The following is a 17,008-nucleotide window of genomic DNA, read 5'->3' as shown; positions in this document are numbered from 1 at the left end:
TTAATAAATCCCAAAGATAAAAATCCAAGGATAATATATAAATAATACTCAAGTATAAGCTTTTTTGTCTCATAGTACGAAACTTCATTAGATAAAAAGACTTTACAAGGCTGGAAGTTAAATACAGCACGTCATATTCCTCAACCAATCAACAACTATAAAATCACTGAGCCCTATAAATCTTTGATTCTCCCTTAAAGGAGACCCGGACAAATTCAAAGAACTATGCATACTACATAAACTAGTTTTTAGGCTCCACATTTAATGTTAGGCTGTATATACAAAATAACCCATGTATGGGTATAGTGAATATATTAACTGTTAAATATAAATAAAAATGTTATAAGTATATGTAAAATACATAAAAAGATAGAAATACTTGAGTAAAAAGGAGCAACTGTTGTGTACCAAGGTACAAAACATTCCATTATTAGATGAAAAAAATGCCCTATCTTTGAAGTGCCTTGAGTTTTAATAAACAAGAAATTGAAATCTGGTCATTTATCGTAGGCCTGTTGTTGGCAAATCGCATCTGATAATGTAATTACCATTTTTCAAGGAGTAATGCCCATGGCCCACCTCTGTCATCCCATGCTTCCTGTTCTAAAACACAGAACACAAACTCATGCCCCAGATTGGATTGGACATGTTTGTAGAGGGCATTAGTGTCCTCCTTAGATTTAATGTCATACATATGTTCGTAGTTTCTGTCCTTAAGTCTACGTTTAGTCTTGCCTATGTGGAATCTAGAACAGAATTTACAGCAGGCACAGTATACAACCCCTTTGGACTTGCAGTTGAATTGACTCCTTATCTGGACCAGGAGTTTATTTAAAAACAATTTGCCACAAACCAGGATGTGTTTACAATATTTGCAGAAGCTACACTTCATTTCCGTTCTGTTGGTCATTTCTCACCTCTTGATTTCAAAAATTGCCTTAAGGTTCTTTCTCTTTTAAAAACAGCATTTGGTCTGGCCCAAGCCTCTCATTTAAATTACCCTTATTCATCAGAAGACACTGAAAAAATTAAATCTGATGTTGTAAATCTTTGTTCATTAATTACTGTTAGGACCTCAGTTCCATCCTCGTAACCAATACGGCCGTTTCAAAGCTCGTGCCAGCAAAAAACTCTCAGCTAAGACCTACCCATAATGCCCCTCTCCTAGTTGCTCCAGATCTCGTGCCACGTTCCTAGTCAGACGTGCTAGCCATCTCTCTCAAAGCTAAGTAGAAAATTGTTATTTTTAAGACAGTTTCTCTTCAAAATTGTTTATTTTTTAGTCAATTTAGCCTTTTCTCACTGTCATCTATAACCAAATTCTATTCCCTACCCTTTACCTTGGTAATTTAATTTCTATCATTATTGGTACTGTCCCTCTCTCCTGCCTTTGACCGGCCCTTCCTTACCACTTGTGGTATTTTTTAAATACCATCATTGATATTCTGTCCCTTTTTCTCTCCCTTATTTTGTTTTTTCTATAGGATAACCTTGTTGCCCTATGTCAGACAAAGCTAAGTTAGGATTTAAACAGTGTGACAAGTGTGGGTGTAAGATGCCTGACTCTGATGCACATGCTTGTTGTGTCTACTGTTTGGGCATGGATCATATGAAAGCTGACTGCGACATTTGTGCTAGTTCTAGTAATCGTACGCTAGCAGAACGTAAAAATAAACGTATTTTAAAAGGTGTAATCAAGACACCTTTTTCAGAAGCTCTATCTGGATCGGAGGTCTCACCCCCTCCAAAGACAAAAAAACATAAGGAAAATCGAAGTCACTCGGTTCCTGCATTTCCATCAGTTACGGAACCAAGTCGGCTCCATGCTTCGCCAGCGCCCTCGATGCAGACATCTTCGGCACCAGGCTCTGTGTCTTCTCTCTCAGTGCCGTCCATGATATTCACCCCCATTTCGGTTCCAACCTCAGCACCACTGACTTTGGTGCTGTCCTTGGATCCGACATTGGCTCCGATGACTGTACCTGTTTCAGCACCATCCCCGGTCACGGTGCTGACAGTTTCTTTGGCTCCATCAGCTCCAAAACTCAAATACCTGCCAAGGACAAGATACTCTCTAACTTACGACCCTTTTTTGGGGCAGAGGTTTAGCCCCTTTGTAGAAAGACCTGATTCTCCTTCACCAGCCTCCTTTAGCTCCACTAGGAATTTTTCTGAATTAGATCTAGTGCGGATTGTGGACCAGCTTCTGGCAGCTAGGTGATTGCCCATTTCAGCTAGACCTTCCATCCCTCCTGGCTCGAAATCTTTTACTACATCTTCCCCTGTTTATCTTCCTCCAGCCTCTACCCAGATCCCGGATATCTCAGTACCAGTGTCCACTTCGGTGCATACTGTCTTAGCTCTGACAGCAGTGTTTCCCCTGTCAGCACCAACCACCCTTGCTGCATCAGTTCCGGTGGAGCCGATGCTCTCAGAGCAGTGCTTGGATCGTCCGTACCTTGGTACCTAGCCCGGCACCTATTTTCTTGGTGGTGCCATCCATGTCCATGGTTCTGATGGCTTCCATTTCTCTCGGAGCCCCTCACCTGGAGGTGAGCTCCTCAGGGTGGGGAGTGGCCCCGGTTCCGAGGTTGTTCTTCCCAGTTCCAGGCTCCCATCCCTCCTCAGGTGGGCCTGATGTCCAGGTGATGGAGAGGGTCCTTCACTCCAAAGGCTCGCAGTCAGCAGCAATGACATCAGTATCAGAACCTCCACTAGCATGCACCTCTCCCAACCCACTATTTTGGGACCCTGGGCATGGGAGTCACAAGAGCCCCCTTTGAAGGGCACCCTTTCTCCGGAGTCCTCCTCAGAAGATCCCACTGAGGAGCCACCCCTGAAGAAATGGTGCAAGAGGAAGCACCTTGATTCCCCGGAGGAATCCATCACCGAAGACACTGATTGTGATGATGGGGGAAGAGTCCCCACGGTCTCCCCCAGACGACGTCTCATTCGTAGACATTCTCGAAATCCTCAAGCAGCAGGGAGACTGGAAGTCCTCTAACCCTTTTTCTGTGTTCTTGCAGGCCTTCTGTGGCTAGCCAGCTACTTCCTGGGCGACCCCACCGGCAGATGACTTTGCTAAACTCATTGTGTGGCATGCCTGGAAGACCCCGGACAATGTAGAACCTGTCCCCCGGTGGCCAGAAAAAATTTTATGTACACCTGAAGACCAGCCCCACTGGTCCAAGCAGTTGACAGTTGATTTTATGGTTGTGGCGGTGGCCACCAAGAGGGAACTGACAGAAGATAGTTTCACTGTCCATCCTCCAAACAGGGAGTCCTGGACTATGGACAGACTAGGGAAGCAGACCTATGCTTCAGCGACCTTCGCCATTTGGTCGCTCAACTATCTGGCACACTTTACTCGCCTCCAAAGAGACCTAATTTCCAAAATGTCTTCCTCTTTGGTGGGGGTACTGCCTGATGAGGTGCGTGACACTTCCGCCTTGTAGCTAGCTACCCTTGAATCCATCTCAAACTCCTCGATGGGTTTGATATCTCACACCGCCGAGGGGCAGCTCGAGCTGCCGCACTAGGCATTGTCATGAGAAGTAATGCTTGGATGCAGTTGTGTGACTTCGCAGACCCCTTTAAATCTTCCTTCGTCAATGCACCTGTTGACAAATCTGCACTTTTTGGACCCAAAGTACGAGACACAATTGCATGTAGTGAGAAAGACGGAAAGACCTTGTCTGCTGTGGGCATACACTTTTCCAACCCTCAGAGGTCCTACTCCAGGAACCAGAAGGGAGGAATAATGTTGTTCAAGAAATCCTAAGGATCTTTTCATGACACTCGTGGTGAACAATCCCCCCAGGGCAGAGGGGGCAACTCATATGGAAGATGCCCCTTTCAGGGTAGAGGGGGTCCATGTAACCAGGGCGCTAGAGATTCTTTCTCCAGCAGACCCTACCAGTGCTCCTGAGCAGCGGCCCTATTGCTTTCCTCTGGAAGCAGTCGGGTGTCGTTTTTCTCTGCATCTACCAGCCTGGTATCTTATTACTACCGATGTTTGGGTGCAGAGAATAATATCCAGAGGCTACCAGATACCATTTGATTTAATTTCTAGACCCGTCAAATGAATCCCCGCTCTACCACCCAATCAGAGGGAATTAGCAGCCTTTGAAATAGAAAAGCTACGAAGAAAGAGTCATCCAGCCAGTCCCACCAGACTAGACAGGATCTGGGTTTTACTCAAGGTTCTTTTTAGTGCCAAAAAAGACAGGGGACTGGAAACAAATCCTGGATCTCAGCCTATTGAACAAATTTATCAAACCTCAAAAATTCCGGATGGTCACAATACAGTCCATTCTTTCCTTCCTAGGGAGGAACAACTGGATGTGCTCTATAGACCTCCAGGACACGTACTACCACATAAAGATGGATTACCGCTCCTGGAGGTTTCTCCTCTTCTGGCTGGGAGCCAATCACTACCAGTTCAGGGCACTGCCATTCGGTCTCTCAACAGCCCCCCCCCCCATGTGTTCACCAAATGTATGGCAGTTGTGGTAGCTAATCTTCGACTACAAGGATTCCAGGTGTTTCCCTATCTAGACGATTCACTCCTTACCACTCTGACCAGGAATCTCCTAGTCCGCAGCCTCTCTTACACTCAAGGTCTTGCTCTCCACTTGGGGATTACAATCAACAAGGACAAATCTCAAATGTCCCCAACGAAGACACTGGAATTTATTGGAGTGGTCTTCGACACAACATCCTGTCAGGCTTCTCTCCTCCCTCACAGGCTTTCGAAAACAAGGCACCAAATCCAAGACCCTCTTCCTCGGACCTATGTACCAGCACGTCTTGTACTGCAACTCTTAGGATCCATGGCGGCTGCCATTACATTAGTACCACTGGCAAGACTGCACATGAGAATCCTGCAGTGGCTCCTTTCGCACAGTGGTCATTGCTAACTCACCCACTTGACCACATGATACGTCTTACAAACCGTTGCAAGGAAGAAATGCTATGGTGGATGAAGCCACAAACAAATCTTTGGTGTAGACTGTTCTGTCTTCCCCAGCCCATGGCCATGGATGCTTCCCTGTTAGGGTGGGGGGGCATTTCCAGGGAAAGACTGTCCAAGGCACCTGGTCCCCCATGGAGGCCAATTTGCACATAAATGTCCTGGAACTGAGGATAGTTTTCTTAGCGTTGCAAGCGTTCCATGCATCACTACCCTCTGGGACCATTGCAATTCAGTCAGACAACATGTCAGTCGTCTGGTATATCAACAAGCAAGGTGGAACCAGGTCTTACTCCCTGTGTCGGGAAGCAATGAGGATTTGGCACTGGGTGATAGCTTCCAACTGCTTTCTTATAGCAATGCACATTCCCAGGAGTTCCAGCCTTATTGTGGACAATCTGAGCAGGAACATTGTGATGCCTCATGAGTGGTCCCTCAACCCTGTAACACTAGATTGGATCTTCCAGCACTGGGGCAAGCCTTGCTGTGACCTGTTTGTCTCTCCCCTAAACTACAAATGCAGAAGCTACTTTGCCCTGATCCCCCCTCAGGTGGAACCACAGGGAGACGCTCTAATGCACGATTGGCCCCCGGGACTTCTGTATGCCTTTCCCCCATTTCCCCTCATTCCAGAATTTCTCCAGAAAGCTCAGAGGTTAAGAAGCAAAGTGATCCTCATTGCCCCTACTGGCCCCCTCAAATCTGGTTCCCATTTCTATGGCCTCATCTGATTCACAGCCCGTGGATCCTGGATCATTCCCAAGACCTGTTATCTCATCCTCTGGGACTGATTCATCGGAACCTGCACAGTCTCAAGCTCACAGCTTGGTTCCTCCACTTCCAATGATTGCCAGGCTGCCTGGCATCCGATCTCCTGTTCATGAAATTCTTCTGGCTTCACACAAACCCTCCACCAGGAAAGTTTATTCTAGTAAATGGACTAGGTTCTCTATCTGGGCCAAAGATCAGAACTTAGACCCTTTCTCTATGCCTATTCAAAAGATCCTACAATACCTGACTACTCTTTTACATGCAGGAGCCTCAGCATAGATGATCACTGTACATTTAGCAGCTATCACCAATTTTCATAATGGACTTGATAATTCTTCAATTATGTCACACCACCTATGCAAGACTTTTTTGAAAGGAGTATTACATGTTAAACATCCGGTCAAGCCTGCCTTAGAATCCTGGGACTTTCCTTTGGTATTTCTGTCTTTCACAGGTCCTCCTTTCGAGCCCTTTGATTCATGTGATTTAACATTTTTGTCATGGAAAACCTTACTTCTAGTAGCACTTACCTCAGTGAGAAGAGTATCTGAGCTGCAGGCCTTGAGTGTCAAGAGATCTTACTTGATCTGCCACACGGATAGGGTATCCCTTCGTACTGACCCTTCTTTCTTGCCTAAGGTCATTTCTGCTTTTTCCATTAGCCAATCTATTGACCTGACAGTTTTCTTCCCTCAGCATTCTAATAGAGGAGAGTACCTTTTGCACACCCTTGATGTGTACAGCAGCTCCATTGTTATTTGGACAGGACTAAATCTTTCAGGAAAACAGATCAATTGTTTGTGGCCTTTGCAGGACCCAGATTGGGTAAACATGTTTCCAAAGTGACTTTATCCTCCTGGCTTAGAAATGTCATTACCTTTATCTGCCAACAGAATAAGCTATCCTTACCTTCCAGAATAAAGGCTTATTCTACCAGATCTATGGCTACTTCTGTAGCATTTCATTCCAGAGCCTGTATGGATGATATCTGCGCAGCAGCCACTTGGGCAAGACCTCATACCTTTATCTCTCATTACAAATTGGATTTGGCCTCCAGGAGACGAGCATCTTTTAGTTCTGTGGTGCACAGTAATATCCTTCCTTAGGGCCACCCCGGACTCGAGTAGCTGGGGACTCGGTCCTAATAGTAATTAATGAGCAAAGATTTACAGCACAAGATAAAGAAGTTGTCTTACCATAACATTCCATCTGTGTTGTAGATCTGTGTTCATTCATTACTTCCCGCCCTCCTTCCCCCTGCCTGGACTCCTGGTGGACTTTAGGAACTCCTGGTTAGGGTATTTGCTCAGACAGAGCCTTTTACTATTTTTTCTATTAGTACGTCTATTATCTCGGGGTGGGCAAACTCGATCTGGAGTAACTAGGAGAGGGGCATTATGGGTAGGTCTTAACTGAGAGTTTTTGGCTGATGTGAGCTTGGAAATGGCCATATCGGTTCCGAGGACGGAACCGAGGTCCTAATAGTAATGAATGAATAGTAATGAATGAACAAAGATCTACAACACAGATGGAACATTATGATAAGACATAACTTATTTTTATCAAGGTGCTGCTTACTTTGCTGGAACCAAAGTCTTCTTAAGACACTAAGTCTTGTTGGCTGGTTCTGCTAAAATCAAAGTCTAGTTATAGTTGCATTCACAGTCTGTTGCACACAGAAACTTGCAGAATGTACACTGATGAAAGAATATACTTTGCAGCACAACACACTGTTACATTAAGAGCAGTAACTAATAAATAACTTATTCTTATAACAAACCACATGGACTAGTTACACCGTACCACTTTACTTCTCAATCAGCATGAAAGATGATTCTCCTGTACATTACCTCGGAACAAGTGTGTTCCTACCCAATACCTCTAATAATTTCATTTGCTATAGTCTTTTTAGATCCTGTTTTTCTTCTTGGTGTTCTATTTTTGACTTTGTATGGGAACATCTGTTTGCAGGAAAGCATGTAGTAGAATTGTTTTCCATCCTGTATAGAAACAATGCTGATATTGTCTTAAGGAAACATCTTGTGGGAAAGCACATACAAATGCTGACTTGATAAAAGCATGTCCATTCAAACTTCCTTGCTTGACAGTGTAAGAATCATCTCTTTAAGGAAACATGTGACAAAAACACATACAGATTGTTTTTCTGTTAAAAGCATGTCCATTCTTTAAGGAAGCAGGTCAACTTCCTTGCTGACAGTGTGAAATGCAGACAGAATTGTTTGTTTACATTTTTGCCGAATCTGTAAGGAAACGTGTGCATTAAGCAGATTCCTTATTTTTCAAGGCACAGTCATTTAGTATGGATGCTAATTACATATTGCTAAACTCTATTTCTACATTTAAGCAAGCTTTATTTTATACCTTGTTTATTTTACAACTACGCAGGTAAAAGCTACACTCTCTAAAGCCAAAAACACAGCATCCATGGGACCGGACAACATCCCAGACTGCGTTTTACATGAACTTCAGAACGAACTGGCTCCCCACTTAAGCACCATGTTCAGTAATAGCCTTGCATCAGGCTTTGTGCCCACTGAATGGTGCACAGCAACAGTTATCCCACTCCACAAAGGGGGATCCACCACTGATCCCGGGAACTATCGACCTATTAGCCTGACGAGCCTGGTCTGCAAGGCCATGGAACGTATCATCAAGGAACTCATAAACAAAGACATTGGTAACCTCCAAACTCTGGATCCCACCCGGTTCAGGTTTGTGAAAGGCAGATCATGCCTCCTGAACCTGATCGACTTCTTTGAGGCAGTCACCAAAGCCATAGATGAGTGTAAGGTGGTTCACACAGCCTATCTTGACCTCGCCAAGGCTTTCGACACCATCCCCCAGTTTGGAATTATAGCTAAACTCACTAAACTAGGTATAAATATCCTACATCACAAGATGGGTTGCCAACTGGCTCACTGACAGAACCCACACTGTAAAAGTTGCAGACTCCAAATCTGACCTCAAAGCAGTGACAAGTGGAGTACCACAGGGTTCCATCCTGGTACCTCTCCTGTTTGATATCTACTTCTCTGACGTACAGGCTAACACAGAAGGCCTCTGGCTAACGAAGTTCGCAGATGACTGCAAACTAGGAGCCATAGTCAAGTCCCCAAATGATGTGGACATCCTACAGAAGGGCCTCGCTGAGACAGATGCCTGGTGTCAGAGCCATGGCCTCAAGTTCAGTGCCAAAAAGTGCAGTGTCATCCCCTTCGGTAAATACTGTACCCGTGAACTACCTCATAGGCAGCAATCTACTTAACACCGAATGCGTGATAAGAGACCTTGGGACCCAGGTGGACAGTAGTCTCTCCTTTGATAGTCACATCGCCACAGTTATCAGGAAGTCCTTCTACGTGGCACACCTCATCATAAAAGGGTTCTCATCCAGGAAAAAAGAGGTCATTGTTCCCCTCTATTCGACACTCATTAGACCCATTATAGACTACAACGCCCCTTTTGGAATGTACCTCACAAGACATCTGCAGCAGCTGGAAAGGCCACAGAAGTATCTCACAAAGAGGATTACTGGCCTCAAACAAATGCCCTACACTGACCACCTCAAAAAAACTCCAGCTTAACTCCGTAGCATATCGCCTACTCCGAGGTGATCTCTGCCTAACATATAAAGCTATGTCAAACCCAGAGCTGTTGGACATGCTACACGTAAAGAAATCCCAATCCCTCCGAGCTACACGCTCTAGGGACTTAAACCTTGTCACCACAATAAACAGGACATGCTGGAGGGATAGATTCCTGTCCCAGAGACTTCCCATACTCTGGAACAGGCTACCCATCTATGTCAAGCAAAGTTCTTCATTAGCACTCTTCAAGAAAAATCTTGAGTGAATGGGAAATAGGAAATACACCCCGGGGATCACTTCTGTTTCTCTGCTCGGCAGTGGCACAGGAAAATAACTTTCTTGGGTGGCATAAGCCGGGGAACCTTGTTGGCTAGGCGTAACGTAGGCACTTGGGCCGATAGCCTAGTACCTACCTATGAACCTATTGTAGCAGGATTACTTTCAACCTTAACAACACTCTAATAGACACCAATTCTTCTCTAGAATATTTGTAATCTGGGACCATCACAGGAGAAGGTGGTTAGAAAGTTAAGTTTTAACTTTCTAATTTAGTGATTTCCTGTGACTTGTTCAGGCTTCAAATTAACTTGGGGGGAAAAATCGCTGATGTTTGCTATGAATTCATAACTGCTATTAACATGATTCTGACTGGTTAAATCTTGTAGAAAGATGAATAGTACTTAATTGTAACTGTTTTGATGTGCAGAACGGACACTGACTGCAAGCACTGAATTTCTAAAAAAAAAGTTGTTGATAAAAACTTGGAAGCAGTTGCTTTAGGAATCACAGCTAACTGGTTTGTGCAGTATTTGTCCACTATTGTCCTGCAGTAGTGTTTTTGAGATCATGCCAAGGGAAGGAAAGATGCCTATACGTTTGCTTGCACTTAGATTTGTAAGGGTCAGAATCTGTTACTCAGAATGGAAAACATGAAAGCATGTAGCTTTTAGCAGTTGATACATCTGAGGTTTACTTTACTAACTTTAAACACCAAGTACCACTTAGATGGTACCACTTGAATTGGCAAGTCCTATTTTTTAATGCAAGCTGTTGAGATGCTCATACTTGAGCTGATAAGGGATTCCACACTTCACCTGCTGCTTTATGTAAGTAGAGCAATTCATTTTACTTGTAGACCACTCTTCATCTGTAAAGTGCATGGGCGTTTCTGAATGATTTCTGTTTCTTTTTTTGTTGTCTCTGCAGTTCTGTAGTTGAATTCAGCTAATTGTATGCATCTCTGGTTTGTTAGGGTGAATCAGAATTTGCTCGTATTATGAGCATTGTTGATCCAAACCACCTGGGTGTGGTAACATTCCAAGCCTTCATCGATTTCATGTCACGAGAAACAGCAGACACAGACACAGCTGACCAAGTCATGGCTTCCTTCAAGATCCTGGCAGGTGATAAGGTGAGCACATCTGCATTTTCTATTCTTCTAAAGAACATATTGTATACAAACTGTGATGCCTAATATGTTGGGAGACTTCTGCTTCCCAGTTTCAACAATACAAATAAAACATATTAAATATCTCAAACTGGACAACACCACACCACGGAATAAACACTTATTTTTACATAATGTCAAGGTTCACCATTTCTAAAAGTGCATAACATATTTATATTTTACACACACTAACAACACTGGCATTTCTGCTAGTAATAAAACTCACATTTTTACCCTGTTTTTAAAATACAAGCTTATTATTATTATGCATAATGACTATAAGTGGTGACCTCCTTGTAGAGGATCATCTTCACTCATAACCAGCTTGTTTGTCCAAGATGTGGACATCGATAAAGTCACCTCGAGAGCAAAGCCCAAGAGGTGAATCTTGGCATCTCTTTCAGAAACCCAAGGTTATGACTGGAGAGACATTATCATAATTCCTTTTTGCGCTTGTACTGCAGTAGTTAAAGAAAAAACATGAAGGCACATGAAGGCACACTGTTTTGTAGCTCTGAAACATACATACTGCTGCCACACAGAGAGAAGCACTAGGACAGCACTGTGGGAAGCAGAGAGGTTTAAAACATGTTAATCACTTCATTTGGCCAAAAAAAAGAGAATTGCTAAACAGTGTTTAATGTTTTAAAGCAGTTAGCGCTTCCTGCCACTGATTTTGGTGGCTGCTGACCACGGTTAATGCTCTAGCGCAAGACTAGAGCTTAACAGTGGTGAGGGATGATCCAGCCCTGTAGCACAGAGGAGTAAAGTCCTTACTGTGCTGTAAATTACCTATGTTTGAGTAGGAGCACGGGGTGCTGAAGGTGTCAGGTGAGGGGGGGGGGTGGGAGTGAGCAAGCGACATTGACTCACTCATCCTGGAAAGGGAGACAGACTAAGCTTGCCACAGTAGTGCTATTAAAAGCCTGATGAGCTCCATGCTGCAAGAGTTATACAGCTAGGTTGGGTGTTTGCACATAAGTACCTCATAAGGCTGCCATGGGGTGGGCAGCCACAGTATGTTGTGGCAACAGCTTTCCCTGGTTTCTTCACTGGAGCCTGACACAAGTCAGGATGAACCAAGGAGAAGCTATGGTGTATCCATTAAACCCAATTAACAAGGAAAGGATTTTGGTGTCAACTATGGGGAGAAACTTCTACCCATCAAACATTGAATTATACTCCTTGTAACTTTAAACCAATTAAAATGTAATGTATATATGGCTAAAAAGTCTTTAAGATGTTTGTTTAAAGTTGCCAGATGATCCATGAAAACTGTAACCTTTCAGGCTGTAGGCTTTATATATATTCATGAGGTGTAGCTGAAAAAACTCTCCTTGGCAGAAGGCAGCCAAAATTACAGAGGGCAGCCAAAATTACAGTTAGTTTCAAGCAACCACGGTAAAGCAAACTGTCACACATAACCAATTTCTCATTCTGCTAGGTACCCACATATTACACTGCATGGTTCAAATTACAGCAGTTTAGAATTGTACACTCAAGTTTGTCTGTCAGTAGCATTCCAGCATTAGATAATAGGTAACCCAGTCAGTTATCTTAAAATCACTGATTTAAGAATAGTAATGCCTTTTAAATTAATGGGGTAGTAGTAAGCACATCTTCACAAAGTAACTACACCTATCCCCTCCTCTCCTTGCATAAAAAGTGCAGAAACGCATCATTAATAGGAACAAGACAATAACACCTAAATGGATCTACAGCTGAAACCAAACATTATCCCCCCTGCATTTAATAACGTTACAGTACCATCTGATATTCATCATACACCTACTACCTACTAATAGTCACCAAATTGAAAGTAGCATTTGTCAGTCACCATATCTCACTTAGCAACCCAAAACAGTGGTAATTACAAATTTTCAAAGCCAATAGACTCACATTCTTAACTAAATCAAAACTTAGTATTTTAAAAGTATGATTTTTCTTAACTTTTGATGAACTGTATTTTCTTGAAATTACAGAATTTACCATACTAAAAATCACCTAATTTGAATAGTAGTTACTGTTTTGTTTATATAGAGATAAAATGCAAAGTAATACAAAAATAAGAAGCTTGTTTCCAGATGTAGACAGCTGTTATCCTAGTTGAATTCTTAAATGCAGCAGTCTCTCTCCATCCATTCAGACACTTGCATCTCCCTGCTAGACTGTGTGCTGTTTGATTTCCCCATTATCTGTCCCCAATACCAGCACAGCAAATGCTTGACATCCACTGCTGTTGTCAGTATTGCAGGTGTCTTTCTGTTGCTGGCATGGTAGATACTGTACAGCCCCTGCTATTTTCAGTACAGGAGGTGTTTGTTCCTAGTACTCCACTGCTATTTAGAGTACTGGAGGTGTGTGTTCCTATTGCCAGCATGGTAGATACTGTACAGCCCCTGCTATTTTCAGTACAGGAGGTGTTTGTTCCTAGTACTCCACTGCTATTTAGAGTACTGGAGGTGTGTGTTCCTATCGCCAGCATGGTAGATACTGTACAGCCCCTGCTATTTACAGTATATGATGTTTGTCCTAGTACTCCACTGCTATTTAGAGTACTGGAGGTGTGTGTTCCTATTGCCAGCATGGTAGATACTGTACAGCCCCTGCTATTTTCCGTATATGATGTTTGTCCTAGTACTCCACTGCTATTTAGAGTTCTGGAAGTGTGTGTTGCCAGTCCCAGCACAGTGAGCACTGTACAGACCAGCTACTTTACCAGATGCAGTCTTTCCCATTCCAAGCGCAGAAGGATTTTTTTTTTCAGTCCCAGCAGTTTCAGTACTGGAGAGGATCCTTTACTCCTCATTTCAGTTAGTAATAGAAGTGATGTTTGCTTGTTTTTTTTTTTTTTTTCTGGTTTTGCTTTTGTGCTCACAGATTGGAAGATCTCGCCGGCAAATTCCATTACTGACCCTTCACCATCTCTTTCCCTAAATTTAATGTCAAGAGGAAACCAGCTAACCCTTTCCTTCCACACTGCTTTGTGGAAAACTGAGTATTCTAGGGGACAGAATCCATTCGGGGGGGGGGGGGGGTAAAACAAGGTAATAAAAGGGAGAGTTTGCTAGAAGAAAAGAAGGAAGTAATGAAAAATGATGCTACAGATAATAGGTGGACGAATGCAGAAGGGTAGTACTAAAGGAGAGAGGTAAGGAAAAAGACAAAGTAGATGGTATGGAAAGGCAAAAAGTGTGGGAAGGATACTAGAATATGGGCAGAAATTAGTAATATTCAGTGAGGAGAGCAGGAGAAAGGGAAACATCCGAGGAGAGGGGCTAGCAAAATGGAAATAGATGAACACTAAGGCAAAGGGAATGCACCAAATAAAGGAAAGGAGGGGAATGAGTGGAAAAAGCACTAAAAAGAACTGGGAGGAGAATATGCAGATGGGAGGAGTCAGGATAAAAAAAATCCAGAATAGGAAATGGAAGTTTCCTATCATAGAATGCTAACAGCATCAGGCTCAGAGTGAAAGACTTTATAGCACAAGTAAATTAGAATTGATTTGATATGTACACACACACACACGGTTCTACTTCAGAAGACTGAAAAAACAAAAGACTGAATCCCAAAAGACTGAAAATTCAAAATACTGAATACATTTTTAATGTAGGGGGCAAGCCCCCCTGCACCCACACCCCCTGGTGTGTGTGTGTGTGTGTGTGTGTGTGTGTGTGTGTGTGTGTGTGTGTGTGTGTGTGTGTGTGTGTGTGTGTGTAATCAACTTCAAGATCGCACAACAGTGGAGAAGGGGGAAATTCCATCATTTAGTATTTTGAATTTTCAGTCTTTTGCTTTCTCAGTCTTCTGGAGTAGACCCACACACACACACGCACACACACATATTATATATATATATATATATATATATATATATATATATATATATATAATCTATAAAGAGAGAGAGAAATGTGTGTACTGGAATAGGGCAGTTACTATGCCACTTTTTTTTTCACTTGTTTGGCTACAGCTGGAATGTTTTTTGCAGTTCTGGTGGTCTTGTAGAGAGCAGAGAACTCAGAGCACTGGAGAAGGTAGAGAGGCAGGGAATTAAGACATTGAAGACAATGGGGGTATAACATAGGATGTCAGACTAAGGGTGCTTGATTTCTTTCACAGGAAAAGAAGAGAGATAGTGGGGTGTTGGGGTTGGTATAATAGTTAGTGTTTACTTCACAGACACAAGGTACAGGGTCTCATTTTCACCTTTGAAGGGAAATTGGCTAGGCTTAAAATGGCTAAACTAGTATTTGCCTATAAGGGTCTATATCACTACATCAAGCCATCAGTTCAGCAAATGGCATTTCATCAGAAATGCTATTCATCAAATTCCACTCGTGTAGGGGGGCATGCCCCCCACTCCCCCCGCTAATGTTTTGTATATATATATATATATATATATATATATATATATATATATATATATATGTATACCAACTCCGAGATCATACTACAATGAGGAAAGGGCAATTCATCAAATTCCACTCGTGTAGGGGGGCATGCCCCCCACTCCCCCCACTAATGTTTTATATATATATATATATATATATACATATATATATATGTATACCAACTCCGAGATCATACTACAATGAGGAAAGGGCAAATTTTCAGTCTTCACTTTACAGTCATCTCATGTATAAATAGTTCAACGAATCACATTTTGATGCAAGTGTACTGAAAATGAGATTTGCTGAACTGATTTTTTTTGCTACCTGCCTATAAATATATATGGGGGTACACAAGTCATTAACAAGATGAGATTACCCAAGCAATGAAGGACAGTGTTGAAATGTTTATATGAGCAACATTGGTGGATAGAGTGGGGGGAAAACATGCATTTGTATTAATGGGCAGTGCTTATTTGTATGGCTTTAGTTATAAAAGTGCCTCTTGCAGAGAAAAGTAGGTCATGTTTTAGCATCGCACGTTAAAATAGTTTAAAAGGACTGCACCTTTGTTACGTGACAGCATATTACATCCTTATGAAACTGATGAGGTCATCTCTGCACTGAGTGTCATTGCTGAGCAGACTTCTGGTTCTTTCAAGTGAAATAATCAGGGAACAGGGGTGGGGGCTGATATTGGCTACTTTGCAAAATGTTATGTGCTTTAGTTGAAGTTGGAAGCAGCGTAGTATAGCACGCAAGATACAGGGTCGACAAGTTGACTGTCTTTTCCATACTGTGTGATGTTCTTCATAGTCAATGCTGCAGTACTGATTTTTGGGTCTCCCTGCCATGAAGAAGCCAGTGACTGGCCCAGTTTCCAGAGTCTTTGCATCATTGTCTGAACAGTCCAGGTTTAAGAAGGGCATCCGTCAGCATCCTCTTCAGTTCTTTCTAACCATGCAGTCAATCAGCTTCACAGGTTCTCAGTACACTTGCAATCTGTCATTAAGTTCATTATTCCAGAGATCCTCCTCCTTCTTCCAGTTAAGCCCAAGACCTCTTTAGAATAGCACAGGAGTTTATGGCTTTCATAACATCTAGAGAGCCATTTAACTTCTCAGACTTCAAGGCTTCTCCACCTAAAAGAAGCAGGGTAGTGGTTTTTCAGGAAGAGGAAGTTTCCTCTAGCTGTGAGGATGAGGTGAAATTGTCTTCCTCTGGACACTTACCACATCAAACTTACCTAGAGTCAGACTCATGACACTGTCTCTTCTCCTTACCCCCTTAAGGACCCTGTCCTTCTGGCATACCCTGTATAGAATAAAGGAGGCTTTCTCTTGGGAAAGTAAGCAGTATTGCCCATGCCCACTATAGGGAACTCCTGAGTTTACCTTCACCCAGCCAAAGGCTATTCCCCCAGTACATGCTGTATTAGATGACGCCTTTGAAAACATAGCTCTACATCCTGACTCTCTACATCCTGACTCTCCACTCCTGCTCCAAGAAAACCAGACTGGTTTTACAGAGTGCTTGAAACTCATAAGCATCTGAAGTCTAATGCTTCTGTTGTCCCCACTGAATCCACTAATGGTTTACATAAAGGACCAACAAGACATCCTGTACAAGAAAAAATGAAAAGAGTGGACTTTTGTTGACTTTGTTAAACTTGTTGGGAACTGAAAGGCATTTGCTTCACCTCATGTTATTGATGTTCTTCGTGTTTCACTGTTGCAGTCATTTCATTTGGGTAATCTGCTGGCAGGTTGCCCTCAGTTGGCCTGATTAACTAAGTCTTGGGTCCTGCATCGGTTGC

At 42.8% G+C, this 17,008-nt stretch overlaps 1 protein-coding gene across 6 annotated transcripts in view; it reads left to right on the top strand.

Moving 5' to 3' along the window:
- ACTN1 (actinin alpha 1) overlaps window positions 1-17,008 on the top strand; it is a 744,367-nt gene that overhangs the window by 688,446 nt on the left and 38,913 nt on the right. For all 6 annotated transcript variants that reach the window (XM_044073986.1, XM_044073984.1, XM_044073982.1 and 3 more), the window contains one exon: window positions 10,604-10,762. In XM_044073986.1, the coding sequence (XP_043929921.1) occupies window positions 10,604-10,762 (159 nt within the window). The remainder of the gene's footprint in view (window positions 1-10,603; window positions 10,763-17,008) is intronic.

This window comes from Protopterus annectens, chromosome 6.part0, assembly GCF_019279795.1.
Source record: "Protopterus annectens isolate FY-2018-M chromosome 6.part0, PAN1.0, whole genome shotgun sequence".
Lineage (NCBI taxonomy): Eukaryota > Metazoa > Chordata > Ceratodontiformes > Protopteridae > Protopterus > Protopterus annectens.
The sequence above is the reverse complement of the archived record's forward strand: the minus strand, read 5'-3'. Positions and strand labels throughout refer to the sequence as shown.